Source organism: Pangasianodon hypophthalmus, chromosome 10 (genome assembly GCF_027358585.1).
Source record: "Pangasianodon hypophthalmus isolate fPanHyp1 chromosome 10, fPanHyp1.pri, whole genome shotgun sequence".
Classification (NCBI taxonomy): domain Eukaryota; kingdom Metazoa; phylum Chordata; class Actinopteri; order Siluriformes; family Pangasiidae; genus Pangasianodon; species Pangasianodon hypophthalmus.
The window spans coordinates 11,309,905-11,334,544 of NC_069719.1; the positions used below are offsets into that span (position 1 = coordinate 11,309,905).

General features: G+C 40.0%; 2 protein-coding genes across 7 annotated transcripts in view; both read right to left on the bottom strand.

Annotated features, from left to right (window-relative positions):
* Nucleotides 1-1,933, bottom strand: part of stxbp6 (syntaxin binding protein 6 (amisyn)) — a 52,244-nt gene extending 50,311 nt beyond the window's left edge. Inside the window, exon 1 of one of the 3 annotated variants that reach the window (XM_034308064.2) lies at nucleotides 1,627-1,933. The gene's annotated coding sequence lies outside the window, so the exon portion shown is untranslated. The remainder of the gene's footprint in view (nucleotides 1-1,626) is intronic. The other 2 variants (XM_026933983.3, XM_026933984.3) reach the window with 2 other exon arrangements.
* A 6,719-nt stretch (nucleotides 1,934-8,652) lies between these two features.
* The window catches only part of fermt2 (FERM domain containing kindlin 2), a 38,516-nt gene continuing 22,528 nt past the window's right edge, over nucleotides 8,653-24,640 (bottom strand). The window contains exons 5-17 of one of the 4 annotated variants that reach the window (XM_026933854.3): nucleotides 23,136-23,168; nucleotides 20,808-21,033; nucleotides 20,613-20,715; nucleotides 20,168-20,275; nucleotides 18,569-18,703; nucleotides 18,248-18,297; nucleotides 17,734-17,858; nucleotides 17,529-17,635; nucleotides 17,182-17,400; nucleotides 13,481-13,501; nucleotides 11,951-12,075; nucleotides 11,549-11,690; nucleotides 8,653-10,889 (exon numbers count right to left, since the gene is read on the bottom strand). In XM_026933854.3, the coding sequence (XP_026789655.1) occupies nucleotides 10,716-10,889; nucleotides 11,549-11,690; nucleotides 11,951-12,075; nucleotides 13,481-13,501; nucleotides 17,182-17,400; nucleotides 17,529-17,635; nucleotides 17,734-17,858; nucleotides 18,248-18,297; nucleotides 18,569-18,703; nucleotides 20,168-20,275; nucleotides 20,613-20,715; nucleotides 20,808-21,033; nucleotides 23,136-23,168 (1,568 nt within the window). In that variant the 3' untranslated portion in view covers nucleotides 8,653-10,715. The remainder of the gene's footprint in view (nucleotides 10,890-11,548; nucleotides 11,691-11,950; nucleotides 12,076-13,480; nucleotides 13,502-17,181; nucleotides 17,401-17,528; nucleotides 17,636-17,733; nucleotides 17,859-18,247; nucleotides 18,298-18,568; nucleotides 18,704-20,167; nucleotides 20,276-20,612; nucleotides 20,716-20,807; nucleotides 21,034-23,135; nucleotides 23,169-24,640) is intronic. The other 3 variants (XM_026933855.3, XM_026933856.3, XM_026933857.3) reach the window with 3 other exon arrangements.

A 24,640-nucleotide genomic window follows, 5' to 3' on the forward strand; every position in this document is an offset into this window, starting at 1 on the left:
CCTCAAAATTCATAGTATTCTGAGCACAAATGTTCAGTCTGTAGGAAACTAGTGTGTACTCACTGAGCTGGAAAAGAGCGTCCAAACAGACTGTACAATTCAACCCCACAATAAAAGAGAGCCCTCATTGCCCATATGGTCCACCTTCTGCAAACAAACCCAACACTGTGGCAATAAATCCAGCAGATATTGAAGTTTTAATTTAAGCTTAACCTGAGGTGCAGATCTCAGTCTGATAGATGGATACGTCAAGCCATTAGTAACAGTTTTCATATGGGCTGTGATTTATGATATTAGGTACCATTTTAATTATGAGCGTCAGGAACTGGAAATTCAAAATAGAGTCCTGAATAATGGAAGACCTTTCTGGTTTTAATTTGTACAAATTCAAAAAAAAAATAATAATTCTGAGAGTGTAGGCTGATGGAGAAAGCACTAGTTCCCCAGACTCTGGCTGAAAGGAGAATAAAATATTTTCCACGTCTCTGCAAGTCTCAGTTACTGAACCTAGAAGGAAATATTTCGCATGTCTCAGCTCCATGTATTCCAAATGAACCCTGACCTGAGGCTTATTAAATGTGTGCTGGAATGAGAGGAACATATTACTGTTAACGTGATAACATGACCACAGCCTGCAGTTCCTCACTGTCTGATAAAGCAGAGGTTCTCAAAGTGGGAGACTGTGCTTTTTATTCTGTTACAGCAGTGGAATTCGCAACCCCTCATTATCACAGTTCTTATATTTATCGGGTTCTTGTTAGCCTGCATGACTGGTCACTTCAATTAAATGGGATTAATCCAAACTGAAAAACATAAATCATGTTACTACTATAAATCATGTCAACTTGTTCCTTGTATCAGTGGAAAGATCAGAAATAAAGTGCTCCAATAAATAGTCAGAAGACTGTTGTATGCATTTGAATAATGCACCTAATATTTGAATAATTGATAAAATTATGATGTACTGAAGGTTTGTGGAATTTTTAACAGCCAAAGAGGTCCCTGGCTGCAAAATGCTTGAGAACCCCTGTGCTTGGAGGGGAGGGAAAAAGAAAGAAAAAAAAAAAAAAAAAAAAAAAAAAAAAAAAAAAACATGTTAAGCTTAAAAAAAAAAAAACAAGGTCTTATTCATTTATATATATATATATATATATATATATATATATATATATATATATATATAAATGAATAAGACCTTGTTTTTATATATATATATATATATATATATATATATATATATATATATATAAGGCTATTGAGGGGTTGTGAAGGGTGTTTGTGGAGGAGAAGGGATTAATAAAGGGCTCAAGTCTGCATCATTTGTGCGTCAGTGCTGGAAAAAAAAACCGTTTACATCCCTTCATAAACAACACTGAGGTTCCTTCACTCCATCCACGGCGAGGACGCTAATAAAGCAAAGCAGTACTTAAAGCAAGCTCACAATTAATTACAGCAGTAGTCCTGGGAGCAGGGCTGCGCCCCAAACCGCACACTACCTTACTAAATCATGGAAATTAGCATGTCCAATATCCAATACACAAAAGTATACCACCAGTGTACGGTGGTGTGTGTTTGGGACACGTCCGACGAGTTGCTCAGTGAAGAAAATAAGGACGAAACACTCACCGTAGCGTGTAGTTTCAGGCTTTTCACTCAGGCTCGCGCTCAGGATGAGTCCACCGACTTCCAAAAGTCAGGACGCTGTTATCTCGTCGAGTTAGAGACGCGCATTTCGGTTCCGGTGGCGCTTAACGTGACTTTTCTGTCGCCGACGCGCTGCTCGTGTGCCTCAGAGCTCCCCACTGACTCTGTATGTGTGTGTGTGTGTGTGTGTGCTGAGTTGAGCGAGCGCGCGCGCTGTGCCACCGCTACCGTCCCGCTGGAGAAAAGCTGTGCGCGGGCTTCGCGCGGAAACGTTAGTCACGTGACCCGCTCGCGACCACTGCCGTAGGGTTTTTAACTGTGCTCTATTAGAAACTCCACCAGCATTCATACAGCTACTATGCGCGAGAGGGAAAATGGATATACACTACCCCAGGAGCCTTCACATTTCAGCAAAGCAAATATTGACGTTGGGAAAAATTAATTTTCTTTCTTTCTCTGGTTTAATATCAACCAGCTTAAAACCCATGAAACATCTATTTGGATTGGATCACTGTCTGTTAGGGAAACCATCTTCCTCAGGGTCTCTGTAGAACCTGTAGAACATTCAAGTGCCTTTGAAAACAAAATGGTGTTTTTGAGCTATATAGAATATATATATATATATTCAGGAGATATTCTTGTTTTAATTTTATAGTTTGTCACTTTCAGGAAAACAATTCATTTTTTTGATGATTCATCTTGTACTAGTCATATGTTCATCCAATTAAATCCTCTCTAGAATGCACATGTCCCGCCTCCATGGGCGAAGCTTTCTCTACAGTAGCAGCTTGTTAACAGCAAACCTGTGAGTTTTTGGCTGTACATCTTCCCAGACACTATTCCCTTTTCCAAAATGGTTGGTGTTGTTTGGAGTTTATGTATTTTGAAGAGGGTGGAATCTGTGTGCTACATTCACATTTATATGACAAGCCATTTTTCAGAGGAGTGTTTTATGAACTTATGGCTGTTCAATGGCAGAATGTCTTACTAGCACAGATTGATCAAGAACTCGATTCTGTCTTTATACACCATCAGGGCTTCTCCATCAGTAAGAGTTAATAATAGCAATTTATCAAGTAGCTTAATATTCAAAATTAATTATTAGCCTACCATTCAGAAACCTCAGATACCGCAGCGGCTCTGCTGACAGTCAACCGCGGCTCAAACATGTACAGCATAACTATAAAAGCACATTGCATCTCGTCATCTAGGATATAGTCCTCGTTAAAGGCAACAGGTGAAGGTGGTGATGAGAAATCCTCCACAGTTGATATAGGCTTCTCCATATTTAGCTAGTGTGTTAAGCTCCTGTCATAAATGTTTAGATTTGGCAGGGTGTGGCATATCTTGAACCCTATTGCCTGTGAATTAGTCAAGCACTTCAGTATTTCAAAAAAAAAAATGTCAACATGTAGAATTAATTCATGGATCTCAAGTCATTTCATGGGAATTTTAGGGTTTTCCTCAAAAGCAACAAACTGAGGAACGTTTCAGGGTGGAAGACGGAACTTTCTTATTGCAAGTACAACCCTGTTACATATGCAACATTTTTCTTTGTTGAGTCTTACTGAATGATTTTACATGTTGCTGCATTGATTTCAGCCTTTTTCATAAAACAGTTGATAACACCAATGTCAGGTCTGTGTGTTAAAAGCTGCCCTAATGGTCAATAAAATCTGGCCTAAAAGAGGTCATATTATGCCTCTTCCAAAGCCAAAAACTAATTTTATAATCCAACATCGTGCATTGGTAACGCTTTTAAACATTACTAAAAATTAGCTTAAACGATGCCTGTTTTTGCGTGTCTGCTATGAGAGAACTTTTAAGACCTACAATAGAGATCATAAACTATTAATCATTACACTGTGCTCTGCATGTGAGTGTAGTCCTATAGCTGAGCGAGTAATACCTTTTCCTGGATCTCTAATGTAAGTATTTGCAGATGAATTTAACCCAATGTGTTTGTTTGGTCCAGTTTTTGTACAGGATTCCAAGATTTGGAATTGTATTGTCAGGGGGTTTTTTTTGTTTGTTTTTTGTTTTTTACTTTACTTAACAGAATGCTGACTGAATGCATACAAACGTTGCTCTGTTTGTTACTTGAGCACATATCTCCATAAAGCATATGTCTGTGAGCATGTGTGTGTGTATGTGTGGCCAAAATGAGATAATGAAGACAGTTGTGAGTTGGCATGGGGCAGCTTCCACCTGGAGCCTAAACACAAATGTCAGTGAGAAAGTGAGTATTTTGGGGAGTTATGTAGTATGAACATTGCTAGCTTGTAAGGAGAGGGAGTAATTACGTGCTCCATCCATCCGGGAATTTGATCAAGAGGGTTTGAGAAACAAAACTGAGATTTAAAGAACAGGTCAAGCAAGAACAAACTGATAGTTCAATGAATAGAAATTTAGGCTTGGGGGAAATGGAGCATGTCTTGCTGCACGCTGGCACTTTCTAACACCACACATAAAATCAAATGTCGAAATATAAAAATATGCTCTATGCCTGTGATATTAACACAGAGAGGGGGAACAAGCCCCAGTCTGTGTGGAGAGCAAGGTAAACAGTGTCCATCTGTACACTCACACACAGTGCTTTGCTCCTCCTCTTTTCCCAGTGGCTGAACTCACACACCCTCCAGTCAAGCTCAACAAGAGCAAACAAACACTGGCTTAGTATCAGGTATTAAACCAGAAAGAAACCACCTGCAAAGAAGTAGAACCAGACTTTTCTATTTTATACACTGGAATGATGTCCAAAATTAAATCAGTGAAAGTTTTACAGACTAATAGATTGGTGGCTTTTGATCTTTACTGCTCAGTGAAGGAGTTTTCTTCTTGGAAGAAATTAGGACAGTACCAGTGAAATTGTTTTAGTGCCACCAACCCCCTCAGATTGATTCAAAGCCAACTATTCATGTCAGTAAGAGATCTGTTGAGCATTCTGGCAGATTTCATTTAAATTCTGAGCAGGAAAAGACAATGGTAAAGTATATAAATTCTTTATCTCCTCTCTCCTGAGTCATGGTCAGATGAGGGTTATATAAGAAGAATTTTCACTCATACAGACTGAAATAACGAAAAGGTAGTTTCAACAACCCCAACTCAACCTTCATTACTATCCCAAGAATTTTCAAGCTTCTTCATTCTCCCAACTGTAAAATAAAATATATCTTCAAGCATCCTCTGGAGGAGACTAACTCTGTAGCAGTCACCTTTTAAAAATGTCCTGATGTTCCATCTCATTGAGGTTTATACATGTGTCCCTTATGGCCAAGTAGCCTCTCAGTCTCATTGCTTTATTGTGTTTCTGGCAGATAACTTTCAAATCTTGCTAATTTATCCGATCAATGGTCTGTCGCCCATGGTCTTTAGCAGGAGCACAGGCTCCAATTCAGTTTTCCAAAGTTAAATTGAAAGGTTATAGCAAGGAAGCTCTGACACAGCATTTCCTATACACAGACACCATTAATAATGCAGAGATGAATGCACAGATGAATGCACAAATTAAACTATTTCGAAACAATCCCTATTTTACTATCCGTCAGTGAAGGAATTATCATTGGTACAGATGGAAAATTTGAATGCCAGACTACGTCTGTCTCTTATTGCATACATTTGAGCATCACTGAGAAGGACGTGGTATTTTGGCAGGTAACTTCATTTGACTTATTGAAATGTCAAGTCAATAGCGTCACAACACTTATAAATTCCTCAGGTAAAGCAATGTCATTACTGTCACGCATCTCATTATAAATGCTGGCTGGTGCGTTGTATATGACTGAATATCTGAATTTTCTGCCTGTAATGCCTTCGGCAAAATCAGCTCCAGCTCTCCTTACACCAACCACAAGGCTACTAATTTTAACCTTTATGCAGTTTTGTACTACTTTATTCTCTGTTGCATTGGGAGAGAAAATTGGGCTGGAATGCAAATGCAAAGATAATCATGGTTGGATTAAATCAAGGTTAACAGCTATGAAGTTGAAATTAAATAAGAATACAGAAGCAACTTATCTGAAATGCAGATTTGTTTTTTCCTGTGAAATTTTTTGCCAAAGAGGCCACAAATTTGGTGTTTTGTTCCTTACAGAACAGGTTCATGAATGAGGCACAGACTATCTTTTTAAACCGCATGTCATGACCTTATCAGCACAGCACCTGCTTCTCATTTGTATTACACACTCACTATCTGAGGACAGTTCAAGGTCAGCAGACAGAGACTTTATCAGCAGTGGACATTAGAGTGTTAGCAGAGGTACAATGAGACACAAAGCAAAGAGCACGAGACTCTTTTGTGTCAGTTCAGGAAACAGCCAAGTAAGAAAAAATGTATGCCTGTAGAGATTAGACAAGTGATAGAATCCTTTAAAGTGAAATACTGCCTTTTTCTAAAAAAATTACTTTTAGTGATTTCTTACATTACCCTGATCCAAGATGAAGAATATATATATATATATATATATATATATATATATATATATATATATATATATATATATATAGAGAGAGAGAGAGAGAGAGAGAGAGAGAGAGAGAGAGAGAGAGAGATTATTATTATTTTTTTAAATTTTACAGTCCGTACAATACAGTGCAATCCAATTTTCCAATATTCTAACACGGTTAAGATTGAGGTGTCTCTGTTTCCTCTCCCCATACAGCTGGCCCGAAGGTGTGAGGAGCACATATTGAAAAGACATCATATGCAGCCAGCTCTAAACAAGAGCACAAAGGGAGTTGTAAAGATCCTAATTTGTCTTGAGGTGTTTGCAACAGCAAATGCATGAATATCCCCTAGAGCAAGAGGTCATTACTGCAGAGGCATGAAATGGAAAGAAAACCTAGACCTTTTCAGTGACTCACAAAAGCCACGAGGTGGTGAAAGACTTAGTGCTAATAAGGAGTGCAAGCTCTTTTTCAGGACCACACAACTGTTCATAACAACAAGCTATGGGACTGCAGGGCTCAGATCATTAGCAAAATTCTGTTGCTCATGTCACTAGGCTTAGTTATCATCCCACCATAGACATAACCTAAACGTTTTCACTAAGAATGGGTCTTGTCTAAAGTAAACTTCATGTCAAGGATCTTAAACAACTTCAGGAATACCTGCTCATGCATGCAATGATCCAATCAGCCAATCATGTGGCATCAGCCCAATACAAAAAAAAACAACTTCAGTTACTGTTCACATAAAACATCAGAATGGGGGAAAAAAATTATCTTGGTGACTTTGTGGAATGGTTGTTGGTGCCAGACAGGCTTATTTGCATGCTTCAGAAACTGCTGATATCCTGGGGTGTTTATGCACAACAATCTGCATCAGTTCTGCATGTGGAAAAATGCTTTGTTGATGAGAGAGGTCAGAGGAGAAAAGCCAGACTGGACTCAAGCTGACAAGAAGGCTATGGTAACTAAAATAACCAGTCTTTACTACCGTGGTGAGCAGAAAAGCATCCCAGAACATACAACACGCCATACTTTTAGGTGGATGGGCTACAACAGCAGAAGACCACATTTGGTTCCACCCCTGTCAGCCAAGAACAAGAATCTCAGGCTACAGTGATCACAGATTAACTGAAACAGTTCAAGACAGTTTTCCAATCTTCAACTGCCCAGTTTTGGTGAGCCTCTGACCCAATGTAGCATCAGATTCCTGTTCCAGCGTAGTCAGTAATTTGGCTGAATTTAGCTGCAGTGAGCTGTATTTCACTTTAAAATTCACATATACAGCCCCTTCATTCAGTGTTCTCTCTAAAGCTGCACCCCTAAAACCAGGGACATCAGAAAGTTTTGGGCCTGTGGTTCACGCACTCTGAGTTTTAAAGTTACTAGCGTCATATAAATTCACCCAGAATCAGTGAGTATATCTTTGATGGCTAATTGATGTATTGATTTGAGTTACTAAGGATCCCATTGTTACTTACAGTCCTTTTACTTACAGGGATTATCCCCACCCTTTATAAAACCCATGTACACACACATGTGCCTATGCTACAACAGATAAATGCTAGTGCAAGAAGTTTTTGCCAGCAAACATGATGGACAAACAGTGATCTCTCTTTGTCTTTATTGATTGGATTCTGGTGGTCCACACTTTTTTTTTTTCTCTAGAGCCTGGGGTTCTACACAGACCTGGGGTTTTCCACATTATTGACAGCACAGGTGCTGGACTGACTCCTCCAATCTTTGGCCCATCAGTAAGTTGGTGATGGAAGTTCCACTCTGCTACATACCCTAATTAAAGGCTACAAACAGACATTTTCCATCTACAACATAGATGAATATGCATCCAGCTTATGAAGATGTGAATACACATGTACTAACAGCCTTCCTACCAATTATTCAAATAGCCCTCCTACACAGCACAGACTAGAGCTGCAAGCATGTGTGGGTTCATGGATTCAGGGTATTACTAACAATGTTAAAACAATTGGAAAGGTTTATGGGATTAAGACAAGGCCTTGCAAGTAAACCATCTTTATATGTGATACATAATAGAAAACAATTGTGTCCATACATTAACAAAAGACACAAAAGTCCCAACTGGTCAGAATCGAGAAGCACACAAGACCTACTCACTCATCAGGTACCATGGCACTGAATCTAAGATGTGAGTGTGTGTGTGCCAGGTGGCCATAAACATGTTCCATATCCAGCACAGTTCCTCTCTGCTCTGCAGGAGAGACAAGCAGATACAGGGACAGCACATTCTAGTGATCTCACTGCAGAGTTAGAGATGAGCTTCTCTCTCTCTTAGCACGTACACAGTAATGAAAGTGATACGATTGCAGTACAGACAGCGACCTCTGCTGGTGAAAGCATGTGACTGCTGATCATTATCATAAACATACAGTAAAGTTATTCTCATTGGCTTTAAATAAAAATCCTTTTTTTTTTTTTATAATAAATGCATTTTTACAGTCTAAACCCAGCAGGCCATGCACTGCTGTTCAGAATCTGAGGCAAACAAAATAAAAAAATAAACAATACAAAGAAGGGAAAAGATATGCTAAAGTAGCTTTTATTGTACTTCAATTTATTGACAATTTGTCTCAAACTCCAGGGGGTGATGATTCTCCTTCATAATCAAACTCTTATATCTCTTAAAATTAGCATTCATATAGGACTATTAAAACAGGTTCTAACATTTTACTAGAAACTGACTATAAATGACACAGAGAAAATGTCGCTGCTAAAAGATGATTCATTCCTGTGTGCTAACAAATAAAATCACAGAACAAAATAACTTCGTCAAATACTCCAATGCATCAAAGAGAAAATAACATTTACATACTGTGTTTAATTTAAGGCTAGATAAAAGTAACAGAAAATGAAACAAGCCCTTCAATGTGAGAGTGTTGAAATGTGCAGCAGCTAAACCTGGAGCTTGAGACATGCTTCATCACATTATATATACTTATATATATTTTTTACTCTTAAAAACTCAATAAGACCTTAACATAGGCAGGTACACATCATACCAAGCAATGCTCAAAGATGGCTTTTTTCCTTCTCTTCTGGAAAAAAAAATTGCATTTCCAAAAAATGACAGAAAAAAGCAGCAACAAAACAACAATACCTGTACAATTCTATAAAATTGTTTTTACATTAGTTACAAAAAACTAATACTTCATTTAGCATTCCTTCATATTCATGGAAAAGAAAAGATGAACATTGCATGTACTGCCTTTAAAACACAGTGACCTATTGCTGGTGCATAACAATATAACGGCTTTGAATAATACTATATGGTTTAGGATAAGATGTGAATGACAGAAGAGAAGGCTGTACAGAAAAATATGAAAACGAACACATCATGGTGCTTCTTGTAGCCAAGAGCCAGCAGGCTCCAGAGCACAACTGAGGTCATCCTCACTGACTTCATACTCAATAGGAGGGTAGAGGCTGTGCTCACTCGACACACAGGCCCTAAACTGCTCACAGGTCTGCTTTTCATTACCATTTTCTTCAAGATATGTAATTATTTTAGAGATTCTGTAGCTAGCAGTTTAAGATCCCTGGAATCATTCCTTCATCATGTGGCCTTCAACATCCTGTTTATGTGCATTGCAAACTGCGTGTTGCGAGAATAAACCCGAAAACCGCTGTGTTTAGTGGAGGAAAAAAAAAACAAAAAGGCCATTCACTAATGGTTATAGTGCTGAAGATCAATACATTATCTCATGCTGACTCAGGACATCAGACAAAAAAGTAAACTACAGCTTATTGATGTGGGGACCTTTCCTTCAATGTAGAAGTGCTTGCTATCTTGTCAAGGGATCACACTAAAACAAAAGCATCTTCTTAGTTGCAAAATTGCTTGTAGTGTTGAGTATTCTGGTCAGCACTGATCCAGAAAGACTCTCTGACCTAGCTCAGGTAGAGCAACACTTGAGTGCTGGATATTTCCTTCATAAAAATGGCTGCTATTGCCAAAGGTAGTGTTAACAACATAGAGACAATGAATGGAATACAAATGGAAGTTATGACATACAAAATAAGTGAAGCAGCATAGGGACTGCATTAGAATAAACGCAAATGAGCACCAAGACAACCACAAAACTCAACTTCTCAAAACAATCTGATTGTAACACGAGCAGTGACATTTGAGACAAGCTTGAGTATTAGCATGCAAGGTGAAAGGTCATGGATGTCACACTAGCCCCTTTAGTATGCATGGTGCAGAAGTGGAGACAACCATCCAACACCGCAGTGACTACACACACCAAGCACTCTGGGAAAGGAACAAGAAGCAGCCATCTCCGTGAAAGTAGCTGCTCGCTTCAGAAAACAAACATTTCTCAGCAGAAGGCGAAGCCTTGGGCGGAGGGAGAACATTCTCATCGTTCCTCAAAGTCAGCTCATTAGTGTTACAAAGGTGTTTGTAAGCAATAAGGCAGGAACAAAATAAAAATAAAATGATGGCTGCTTTCAAACAATCACTGTGGCCAGACATATGGCATGGTTAAAAAATGAAAACACAAGAAAAAGAGTAAATGAACAAAAATCCCAGGCAACCCATGCCACCCCACCCCACCCCGTTTTGCTGGGCTCAGAGGTTCTCCCTCTCAGACCCAGCCACTGGTGAGCTTGTAGAACATTTCCTCATCAAGAGACTCATTCTGGTCCTTGGCCCTCGTGGATAGGAAAATGTAGCCACCAATGAACTCGTGCACCACCTTACAGTCCACCTCGGCGCAGGTGAACGACAGACTGGGCTCATCAGCAAACTCCACTGTAACCTAGAGCAGAAAATACCAAGGACTAGTTCTGAGAATATGACTGGCATGGAAAAGAGCTACATAAAGGAATGTTCTGGCATTTTTTTCTCCTAACCCCTATCTGCTGCACATGTAACACGCAGTGATTTATGTAGAATGGTTCCATGATATGGCTTTGGTTCAGTCACCTGTATTCATACATTAAGCTCTGTATGAAGCTGTATAATTCCTGCTTTAAGAAGGTTTTAGGAATATGTGCATCAAAACAGAGCTAAACCAGAGCTTGCATCATCAATGGTCAGTTCTGTGGAAGCCACGGAGGTGGTTAACTTTGGTATATTTTGATGTCAAACTAGACATGCTCAGTAGCATGTCTAGTTTGACATCTAATACTTAAATTGGCACCACCCTCTAGGTGGTGCCCTAGGCAGCTGCATATATACACAGATATTTGCCTGAAAACAGCTTTGCTACAATCTTTACTCATGTTCTTCTCATTCTAAGGCCTCTGTTATAGCATTATGGCTTATTTTTGATTTCACTCATTTGAAACACAATTGCCCTTAGATTTCCATTTTAAGTGATTATGTTGTATTTTGTTTACAATATAAAATGAACTGTGGATAGAAATGAGTTGTAGGATCCTATGAAACCCGTTTCGGTTAAGAAAAACACCTTACCATCTTGATCTCCCAGTTGACGTTCCACTGTTTCATGTTACTGAAGCGCCAGGTCTTAATGGCGTCTCTGGTGCTGGCGTCTATGCGGATCAATCTGTTGTATGTGATGCCAATCAACTCCTCTCTCTTACTGCCTTGGAACCTTAGAAAGACAAATGAAAAATAAGACTCACACCAACATAGTACACACAACATAGAAGCTAACTGTATATGTTTTGAGTCCAGCTTGTTATTCTTTTATTTATTATATTACAAAAAAAAAAACAAAAAACTACATTTTAAGTAGAATGGAAACTAATGAGTAGTAAAACGGGTGTGCCTGTGACTCACAAACATTTGCAGGAATCAAGGAGTTTGGAGACTTATAAAAATGATTAATAAGACTATGCACAACACACTCACTTGGCCAAGAAGTGAGTGATCCCAAACTCTGGCAGCGACTGCCAGGCCTGAATGAAGCGCATCTTGGCCTCGATGAGACTCATCTGGGCCACATTCTGATGGGCCTCTAGGATACGAGCAGAGATCTGAAAACAAATGCACAAAACATTTTCACCACTGAGATTCATCTAGTCTCACCCTCCCCAGTACAACACACCCCTCCCCAGTACAACACACCCCTCCCCACCCCCCACGCCCCCCAACACACACACACACACACACACACACACACACACACACACAAAGGAAAAGATGATGTCACGAATCTTCATGCTATTAACAAACTGTCACCAAACAGGAAGTGAGTGCAGCAGAGAGTGAGGGGTGATGTGTGATGAGGCAGAGAGGCTCTCCTCCCCTGTGAGAGAGCTCAGTGGTGGGGTTCAGTCACTCCTAACCACAGTAAAGTGCTGCTTCAGACCCATGACTAACCAGTCACTGCAGGAAAACAAACCTGCCTGCTTCGAAGTACCATTCTTTTCCATTTCAGATTTTCAACTTACAGCACTGACACCACCACCATTTAGTCTCCAAACATGTTCACATGCGTTAGTATGAAAAAGAGAAGAAATCCAAGAAGATAATATAGCAGATCGAGCAACCTAGGTAAATTTAAACTAGGGCCCAAACAAAATATTAGCACACAGATAAAATTGGCAGATATTAACAGATATTATGTGAACATCATCCAAGCATATTGTAAGACGATGTTCAGTTCATGTAATGAGATTCTTAAACTTTATGGGCAAATTGTTCATTTGCAGTTAGGTAAATTACTTCAAGACAGATATTTACATGATACTGATGTAAACAGTTTCATATAATAAAAAATTACGATATTGTGCCCACACTGCTGGCAAACATGAAGAAAAAGAACAGCTCCTAAATCCAAATTTGGGTGTATGAATAGTTTCATTTTTGCATTTAAACACAGCTCAGCCATTTAAAATTTTTATGCACCAGCATCCATAAATTATGAACTTTTAATTAACTTAACTTCTGAGGGATTTGTCACTAGACGTCAATAGAATATTTAAACCCTACAAATGTGATCTGTGGACATTTTTCAAACTCCTTTTCTTCATTTTAATTTGGATATCTTACATCACTCATAAATTAACAGTCATAAGTGAACACACTGTGATTATGCGACAAATTATCAACAAGTAATCTAATCCTACTTGCAATTTTCCCTGACTTGCTTTTACCTACAGAGAGTAATAAATTAATGTTGTTTGTATGTTTGTCAAGGGTTTAGTTATTTAGCCACTAATGTGTGAGGTCACAGCTGTATTACACTAATGTGTGAGGTCACAGCTGTATTAGATCCATAGGTACCGTGCATCAACACACACAATTAATATCAATTTTCAGTCGGGCCCTACTTTAAACCACACAAGTTCACTACTTAACCACCAAATTGGATAGAAAATGGATATCTAACAAGAATAACAGAGTTAAGAAAGACATCACTGCAAGCAACTGACTTACCAGGTCCCTGATATTGCCTGGCTGAGAAGGGTCAGGGGCAGGAGAAGAGCAAAAGAAGGGAAAAAGATAAAAATGTAAAAAAGTAAATAAATAAAGCAAGTGAGAAAGGAGCAAACAAGCAGACAAGTTTAAAACAAAACAGATTAGCCTTTATCAGTCAGCGTCTCAAAAAATGCAAAACAAACGATTAGCACATGGCAGGCGAAGCTCATGCAGAAGTCTCCAGCTGAATACATGAGAAAAAAGGGAGGTGCGTAACAAGCAGCGCACAGCATATTGAGAACATACACAGCAATGAAAAGACATTCAGAAAACCCTGCAAAGTTTCAATTTTTACCTGCTGAAAGACTTAGTTGAGAATCAACTGATAATACAGATCAATTGTATTTAGTAAACCTTAGATCAAAATAAAACATGGATTACATGGTCTGGAACACCTACAGACAAAATTTACTACAGACAGTAGCTAACATGGCAATATACACTGCCATATACTTACACATCCACACACTCCTACAGTATATACATATAAATTACCCTTATCTCATTCATGAAAGGACAAAAATGGATTATTACTGATAGATACCGCACATTTCCACAAGAGGGTGCTACCCCCCGAATTAAATTCAAACCAACTCAAACTGCTCTTCCTTATGCATTTGAATGATATGTATTTTGTTAGATAACACCTGTCAATCACAACATAAATAAAAGCAAACGGTCTGGCATCACAGTGCTTAAAGTTCTGCTAATTAAAGCATTTCACCCTCTATGTTAAATGTGAGGAAATGCCTGGATTGTTGGTGAAGAAAAGGTTGGAGTAGACAAAAAAACCCCCCACAAAATCCAGCATCTTCTGCACAACTGAGAGCGCTGGTCGTGTTTGTGCTACGTGCACAGGCGGCTCTCATTTCCTGCTGCTTTCCCGCCTGTTTTGTCCGTCCCCACCCCCCTCAATTCCAAACACAGACTCAGGGGATCAGATGACTTAGAGCTTTGATGTAGTGACGACAGGGTGGAGAGCAGCTGGGGAGGGTTGGTCATATTACAAGCCACTACCCCTCCAAACACTGCAATCTCTGGACTTCAGCCAGAACCACTGCCCCTCACTAACACTACACACACTCAGCAGGCCTCACTCGCTCCCATCTACGTGCTCTAACCATCTTCCTGTTTGAGTGGAGTGGGGGGGAGGGAAAAAAAAAAAAGAAAAAAAAAAGAAAAAAAAAAAAAAAAAAAAAAAACATTGCGGATATGCTTTAAACAATAACACTGAGCACTAAACGTTGTTCCATTCAAAGTTTGCTAAGCTCTGATGCTGGGTTGTGAAGTTTCCACACTTGTATCAAACTGCAATGATGCACATCCTCCCTTTTAATAAGGCATTTCCTGCCATTTCCTGTGCTGCTAATTTACAGCCTTCTCAGCAGGCTGCAGAGAAGCTGGCCACTCAGAGTACACACCACACTACATCTGGCTCATTCCCATACCCTGCACACAACTGACTCATCATTTAAAGCAGCTACACCTCCTCATTCAAATACCCACTCCCACCATCTAATCACTTACACACTGGGCACATTCCAGCAGTCCCATACTATCAGCCAAAACATACCAACATGTGCTATGCTACAGTTTAATCACTTACACATGTACCACGCATGAGGCTCCACTATACAATTCAGTGCAAAACCATCTTAAATTTTTATTCCCTTGAATTGTATTTTTCTCCAGTTCACTTCTACTGGTGCAGAGAGTGCTATATGGTTTTGCTTAAAACGTGTACACAAATACCCATCTTTACACTAATCAGACATGTGCTACATACTCCACATGGGCAGAAAGCCTCTTTTCCACTGCAGGGTAAAACAGTTCTGAGAACAGGGAGTAACTGTTCACATGGCAGTGCCACCTGGACACAGTTTGTTACGGAATACTAACAAAGAGTGTTTAAACCCATGAAATGTTAGGAGAACCATGTTTTGATTTGAAGAGTGACAGCAAATCTAAGCGCTTGTCTGATTTATACATCATCAAATAGCGTTATTGATATATTAGTGAGATCTGGCACTGATGACAGGCGAGAAGGCCTAGGGTGCAGTCGGCATTCCAGTTTATCCCAAAGGTGTTTATTGGGCTTGAGGTCAGGGCTTTGTTCTTCCACTCCAAGCTTGGCAAACCATGTCTTCATGGTGTGTACAGGAGCATTGTCATGCTGGAACAGGTTTGGGCCCCTTAGTTCCAGTGAAGGGAAATTGTAATGCTACAGCATACAAAGACATTCTGTACAATTATGTGCTTGCACCTCTATGGCAACAGTTTAGGAAAAGGCCTACATATGGGTGTGACAGTCAGGTGTCCACACAATTTTGGCCATATAGTGTATTATTTATTGACACTGACAAAAGCTCTGACTATGTAAAATGAGAAAATTGTGTTCTTGATTAGTCTGAGGTAGCAAGACATTCTGGCATTGAACAGCTCCAATTCACTGAAACACTCCTCTGAAAAAGTGCCTGTCACATGACTGTGAACTTGCACAAATTCCACCCTCTTGCAAATGAACACTGTGCGGCAAAGTGCACAGCCAAAAAAGCACTGATGAACCATGTTTGCTGCTACGTCCCACCCCCAAGGACAGGGCATATAGTTTCTTCAGAGCATTTAACTGGACAAAAATAAGATTAGTACAGGAATACATCATCAAAAAAATATAATAATTTTCCCAGAAGTGAAGAATTACAAATTAACTATTTCTTTTTCTATATACTGTCACATTTGTGTAAAAAAAATAAATAAATAAAAAAAATAAAAGTTGATTTCTGGGGCACTTTAACATGGCTTCACACAAGGCAGTGCAGCACATCTGACTGACTGTTGTTGAATGATGACCTAGGTTTAGGTTTTACATCTACATCACATTTGTAAGGCCTCACCCGGATTACTGCCTCTTTCAGTGCAGGTTGTCATCTCATCTCACCACCAGTCAGTGTCATGGACAGTAGAGAAAACACTTGTACTCACTCTGCCCAAACTTTCCAAATCTTCCACAGTGCCAGGCAACAAATGAAGAGGAACAATAACTACCACATTTATCACATTCATGAGAAGCAGTTGTTGACTCACTTCCTATCGTTTTATTAGGCATGTACTAGTCTTGATTTAGCAGCACAACAAAAGGAAAAAGAAACTGCTAATTTTCATGGGTGTGAGCTGGCGTGGATTGATCAGGGTTTCACAGCACTGCGGTCGGCACTGAGGGAAGAGGTGAGATGTAGATAAGTGGAGTAGATACACGCATTCCTCTGGAGGACAGTCTGATACCAGGAGGCCATTTGGGAGGACTCACACCCTGTACACTGGAAAGCATAGCAGAACCCAACTCCTCTTTTCAGGCCCTTTCACCCTGTTACACTCATTCTTTATCTCTATTTCTCTATTTTTTCTATATATTACGGTCTGTGTTACTGTGTAGGTTCCAAATCCATTTCCCCAACACACATGAGCTAGATTACCAAAAACACAAAAGTAGATTAGAAGGTTTAGGTGTGTAATCATCAGTTTCACCAGTTCCAACTTCCAATGAAGTTCATTATTCTTAATTATTTGTACCTGAGAGCTGTAACCTCCTGTTGCTCAGTGGGAAACTAATGTGCATTTCTTAGACTGTTTTTCTGGGCAGCTACATGATCTTCAGTTACCTGCTTGTTCTTGTACTTCTTCAGATATCGTGGTGAGACGAGACATTCTGGGTTGATATCTGTGGTGATTGGTTCAATAATCTGGGGATCTGGGTTCATGTGCTGCATCTTTAAGAAGGACAAAATGTTCTGGACCTCCAGGTTATAGGAGCTATCTGCCATTGTCTTCCCTTTGGAGGCCAGACGACAGGCAGCCATCCACTGTGCATACTGCTTTTCCTAAACATGAGCGAATAAAAAAAAAAGTCAACTTCAGCAAATTCATAACAGTGTGAGATGTATGATTCAAAGTTAGTGTTACTGCATGTTCATTCAGCTGTTAATGGGATGTGTGGATATTTGCTCACAGTGTCACATCGCAGCCAGATCTCATTCATGCCATCCGCTACTGGGATTAACAACTTGATGTTGAATTTCTGACCAGAAATATTTACATCTGGTGTAACCTCACAGCCTGTTTAAAAAAAACCCCAAAAAAACAGGAGTGTACAAATTCAGCTTCTAGTATGTCAAGGATTAATTCTAGAAAACTAAACGCAAAGTGGTCCTCACCTCTAAGGTTCATTTGGTAGGTAGGTATGCCATGGGCCTCCTCACGACTCTTGTAGCAGGAGATTGTGATGTCCTTGAATGTGCACCAGTACTGCTTGGGTCCTTTCAGTGTCAGTTTCTTTGGTCTGAGAAGGGAAGCAAATATCAGAAACAATGTATGAAGAGTTGGAAGCAAACATGACTAAAAATTACATGTATTTGACAGTATGCATAAATATAAACAATACTGATTTCATAAAATAAGACATAAAATGCAAAAAATTGGCTTTTTTGTTTTTATTTGGTTATATTTTTGTATATATTTTCTTTGTTTGCTTGTTTTGTCCTTTGATCCTAAAATGGTTCTGTGAGAATTTATGCCTTACATCAGTTCCCAAGCCTATTTAAAACAAATCTTCTGCCTCTGAAAGACTTCAATGTTAAATATAATATTTGTATACAACTCTCAAGCTCCTACAAAAAAAAAAAAACATACAGTAGTTAACACAAAGAAGCTGTGCTGTGTTTAACTCACTTAAAGACTTTCACATAATCAGCCAGTTCAGGGATGGATGTAATGTCACCCTGGGAATGAAGATGGAACAGAGACACATCTGTAGCCTTAGTTGAAGAGTTCATTCAAATCATTCGTCATAAAAAACTTGTATTCAAATTGAAAGGCAGAACACTGCAGTGGAGATGTCAGGTATGTGTGTGTGTGTGTGTGTGTGTGTGTGTGTGTGTGTGCTTGTGTGTGTGTGTGTGCTTGTGTGTGTGTGTGTGTGTGTGTGTGTGTGTGTCTGTGTGTCTGTGTGTGAGAGAGAGAGAGAGAGAGAGAGAGAGAGAGAGAGACTACCAGTGTGTTAGAGGTCTTTCCTCCTTCCAGGGTGATCTCCAGGTCTGACAGTGCAGCATCCACTTCATCCACCTCCTTCTCGCTGTTGTTCATGTGATTGTCTGAAGACATGATGGACAGCTTGTTGATGTGATACTGAAAACAAAATGAGTAATTCAAAATTAGAGTGTGTTCAACAGTACGGAATGGAAAATCAATATATTCTTTATCAAATGCCAAGAATAGTATCCAGCCTCATAATCTAATATCCCATAGTAATTATTTTAAACATTGCCCCCATTTTACTGATTACTGTGCGCGAGTACCCAAATGTTTTGAGTCATAAGGCTATGTGGAAAATGACAATGGAGACTTGTCCCTAAATACGACTTGCTGACAAATGGTATTTGTACCATCAAACAGCTGCCCTCACTCACACTTGCATGCAAATAAGCAGATGGTCAGAGAGGACAGGTGTATTTTTAGACTCAACTAGGCTATCTCTGTTCAATTAAAGACCTTGAGATGAGTAGATCCCACTACACTCAGACACACTGATAATTCAAGATGAAGGCAGTTAGAAGCTCACAATGAAACTACTCAGAGATCTTCTCCAGCCAGCATGAAACCCAATCCCAACATTAACCAGCCATCCAGCCAATCAAACGCAGCTCTGACATAGAGGCAGTCTGGACTAATTTAAACTCGCCACAGCCAGCATCTGCAGGGCAGGAAACACTAGACCCCGGATACACCTCAATAAATCCCAAACTGAAAAACTAACACCTCTTAAGCACGGCCACTGGAGATGGATGAATGTTAGGCTGGGTGGTCCTACAACCCATTCAGCGGGCAGACACGCTATATATACGCATGGGGTGAAGACAGTTTGGCGTCCTCAGGTCTTGTCACCCAGCTTTAACGATGGTCTGAAATAGCAGTGCCCCCCAAGGCCAAGCAGGCTTCCAAAGGGGGCACTGGGGCTCACATCACACCTAGAACCTTAAATTCCTCCTTAAGACTCGTTGTTACATCCTGGGCCAAACTGCCTGGGCGTACAGGCTCAGTGCAGCTTAAAAGCTTTCGCATTCATTTGCAAGCTAAACGAGCATTTTACAACTTCTTCTCTGGTTCAACCGATCACAGCTGAAATGCTGATATGCAAATATATACAGACCTAAACAAATACGCAAACTGACACTTTGAGCAGAGAGTAATTTAATTATTTCTTTGTGCAGAATTGCAAATTGTATGTTCACATCCAGATGTAAAAACAAGTCAAACCTGTTCAAGTTCTTAACCTTTGATCTTGTGAGATGTACTGTATATAAACTCTAACCACAAAAAAGATTTGAAAAGCTAAGCCTAAACATCATGATACAGCAAAGAGAAAAGAAAAGCTGTAGCACACTTCGATGGACGGCAGTTAACCCTAGCCAACTACAGGCACACAGCCTAGTCAATCCATTAACAGTGCAGGAGAGCAGGGATCTCAACATAAACACTGTATGCACTCTCTCATCACTGGCTTAGTAAGCAATCCCACTGCCTAATATGGCCTCCCACCCTTTGGAATCCTCACACACACACACGCACGCACAAGCTTTCACTCTTATTTACCTGGAGAGCCGCAAACATCATCATCTCTTCCTCAGTACACTCGATTTCCTCCAGCAGGATGGCCCATTTGGCCTGCTCATATAGCTGGTTAACCCGGATGGCATCATACTGTGGGGTGTAAGAGACAGCACAGCTTGTTCATCCCAGCTGAGCAAACAGGACATGTCTGAAAGCCACTTCCTCCATCTCACACCCACTGTGCCAGCTGCAACAACTACCTGACTGCTAAGAATTCAGCACAGTGGACTACGTCAACATTGTCTAAAAAAACACTTACAGTTTTCCTCTACTGATTGCATCATTATTAACAGAATACACTTAATAATCCACACATTCAACAGAGCAAAGAATCAGCTAGCAGGCTTATATTATACTGGGCAATACTGTACTGTACAGTACTATACTATATTGTACTGCACTATAAGATTAAATAACAGACTCTAACCTTGGGGTTGAGATCAAAAAAGCTATGATATTTGAACCGCAAAAGAAGAACATCATTCTCTTTCACGTCCTGCTCCATTAGAGACCTGGAGGAGTCCAGCCACCTTCAGAACATACACACAAGATAGCTAAATTACAACTCAATCCATTACAAATTAAAAATCCCCAATCAATAGAACCATGTTTCTGGACTTACCCCTGATTTATTTTGGCCTTATCGAGGAGGGAGGGCGGTTTGTAGAGCTTAACCAGTATGTCAGGTGAAGAGATAGGCTGACTCACAGCGAGGATGCTGGGATTGCCCTCAGACAATGGACTGTCTCCAAACCAGGCTGATGTGGGGGAAAGTGGGCTGCCATCTCGAGAGTCATAGGTGGGAGTCATTGTCTTGCTGTAGAGGCCAGGACTCGAATAGATACTCCCTGAAATAAAGAATTCTGCTTTCAGTTTCAAAAGTCTTTTTAGCTCTTGGTATATGCTATATAATATAGATAATTATGTACTTTAAGCTTTGTCCAGGACTAAAGATCTTTACCAATATAGAAACTCCATAAATGATGAATTTTATAGCCCAAGACTATTTGGGAAACTTAAATTAATTCCCTTATGTGGTAGAACACAAAACAACATAATACAATGCAAGATTAAGACAAAATATATTTTCTAAAAAAATAAGCAAAAACTAGTGAAACACGGTTCACACACAATCACTGATGTGACCACGTTAAATGCATGGCAACCTTAAGCAATAAGGCAACATGCTGATGCACATTAATACACACTCTTCAACACATGGGGTGCAAAACACAGCAAACAGCACAACCAGAAGCATGAGGGGTTCTGGAGCTCAGGCTGTGACAGCCAGCATGGCTTACAACAGAGTGGGAGGAAAATGCTAAAGATCAATTGTGCTAATGGGTTGTGAAGTTGCAAAATCATTATTCCAAACCTTACATACATTGATACATTTCTAGTATATAATTACAACTTTACAACAAATGTTCTCCATTTCCTGAGGTTTCAGTCATAATTTTCCTCAACCACATCAATCAATAAGAGTTCAGAAATCTAAAAAATTGAACAAAACATGAATGGCCAATTTGCAGTTTTGTGACCCTCCTCCTTCTGGATATAAAAACCATATGCATGACTGAAAAAATAGTTGACCACATTTACACACACAAATATATTACATTCTTTGTGAGAACTAGCACTAAAAAACTGCTCACACTTTATCCAGGGAAGCATACTCTGGTTCTATTTATTAGAGGAAATATGAAAAGCAAAGGAATTCCTCTTATGATACATAATGTGATTATTCAGATGAATGAAAAATAGAAAAGACTAATTGTTGAATATTCTTGGCCTATTCTTTGAAAATTGGCATGACTTTGCAACTGACATTTAATACTGCAAAAATTTTCATTTAATCCCCGAATTTATTCCTAAAACATCATGGGGTGTTACATCTCATATACCTGGAAAATGACCATAACCAAAATGAGTCAACCTTCCAAAAATTACATGCATGTAAATGCGGTCAGGGCCACCCATTACATTCCCATGTGAATCCTTTCATTTGCTATGAATATCATTAGAAACTACAAATTTGCAGCCCACTTTTAACTTTTTGCTCTTTACTGCTTTAACAAGCAGGCACATCGTAGCCCTTTACTGAGAGGCAGGCACGCCAAGCCGCCAGCATAACAGTGTGAAGCCACAGTGATCCACCAGGGCAGGAAATGGCTTGTGGAAGGGGGGGAGAGGTCATGAGAAAAGAGGGAGATCCAAACGAGCAGTGCATCCACAGGCCTTTGGGGAGAGCTTGTGGAGGTTCTCATAAACTCAGAAGGAGGTCACACAAGGGTTTTCCGCTCCCTGAAGGAATGTTAAACTCGCAGAGATAGCTGATAAGGACAGCAGCTCTGCTGGAGAGAGTAGCAGGTCAGTATGTTTATTTTAGCCAGTTTACAGTTTGGAGATAGTCAACGCAGCCTGGCTCTAAGAATGTTTACATTCTAAATCCTCACCACACACACTGAGACAGAGACGAGGATGGGATTTGTTTGCAAATGAATAGATATACTCAGTATATCGGGGCCCTGATCCTCTTCTGTATACCAAAACTTTTTCTAGAGCTTTTTATGTTCAAGTTAGTAAATACTGTGTTAGAGATCCTGACCTGGAAACACAAAAAAGTGAAATGACTAAAGATGCAAGCTAATTCTGGACCTCCCCTGATTTCTTCACATTCGCTCCTTATCCTGACCTCACAGTTTATGTCAGTTAGGGAAATGAACTCTCTTATATTAGGGGTTTAGGGGGAAAGAGGAGAAGCAAAACAAAAAGGACTGTGAGAACTGCAATTTTTTTCATGGACATTAGCAATTTCTCTATCATCTGAGATCCTACAGAACCAAGCTGGGACCTCCTCTGCTCGCTAGTTGGCAGGCATAGGCTCGAGTGCTTTGGTGGGGGAGATGTGGAAGAAGCAGTGCAGAGAGGCACAGAGAAACAGTCTTACCTTTCACAGGTCCGATGTATATTACCTCAGAGGCTAGAGGAGAGGGATGAAGAAAAGCAGAAGAAAGGAAATAAAAAAAAGATTGGACAGAATAAAGAGATTAACAGACAGGAGGAAAGGAAAAAGTTAAAGAACATGGAGGAAAAGAACAGCCCACTGATGGAAACCAGTCTCAAATGTCAGAATGTGACTCATTTTGGCCACGACTGGGTCACCAGACAGGGAGAGGATGTGGAATGAATATATTTTACCCAGTGCTAGTCACCCTCTATGGTTAATGATTCAGTTTGAGGAGTACCTCAGTCAGATAAGTCTTTGGTTAAGCTTCGTCATTTTTACCAACACACGCAGCACTGGGGTAGTGCTCCCCTCCCAGATTCCTCCGTCCAACCAAGCTAAGTAAACCATTGCAGAATTACATACATTGCATTTAATTTTGCAGAGGTTACCCTTTCAGCACCCAATCTATTAGAAAAACCCACAATTTGCACCTCGACACCTCTAGGACATCAGTGTATTAGAAAGAGAGTGTAAGCAAATTTTCCTCCTGATAGGTGAAGAGAGCCCACTCCAGCTTCATTGCATCGCAGTTATTCTTATCTGCTCAAGCCCTTCCCAATGGGTAGTAAACAGTAGTGAACTCGTTTCCTGTTGTGGAGCAATAGCCCTCAGCAGCATGTGCATGAAAAGCTGGAATTACATCCACTCAGTTCTCAAAAAGAGCTTTTGTAGAGTGAAACATGGAGATCTCTTATACACACCATGCAGGACCCCTGCTCTATTCTAATAAGGGTCAGCCTTGGGTTAAATGCTAATAATGAAGGAACAAGGGCAGGATTGACAGTGAAGGCCTGAGCTCAGAAACAGTAACCCTGCACACTGGGCCTCTGCGACCCCTCTGCTTCGTGTCCTAGGCCTGCAGGCTGTATCTGTGTGGGTGATGGCTGCTCTGGGGCCCTGGGTGGAGCATGGGTGGGACAATGAGCTCCATTCATGGATTCTTGGCAACAACTCTGTCTAGAGATAGTGGCCTTGCCACGGTGCCTCTTAAAGTGGGTTTACTTCATCGCTGTGGGGTGTTGCTTGATGGCTGCCCAGTCTGTTTCAAAATGGCAGCGTGACCAAGTATGTGCGGAATCTAAAGCATTTGGTCACAACAGCCAAAGACCATGCATTATGATTGCAAATCAAATACTTGTTCCATGCCCACATGTTCTTATTCCAGCACACTCTGAAAATAATATCTCTTTTGTTTCACTGCAGCTTAACCACACACTCTAAAATCATCTTTCCCTATATGTAATATATTATATATTATAGCACTGAGCCAAAACAAATCTAGTTTGTCCAGACCATAAATGCAGCCTGTGAGACTGCTGACCTGGACCAGAATGTATAAAGCTCCTGAGAATTACCATTAAAATAATCTTCAAAGTCTAAGAGCAAAAACTTTCTTAGTTAAAAGCTGGGAGTAAATATGTGTTACAAAAGTTCTGAGAATAACA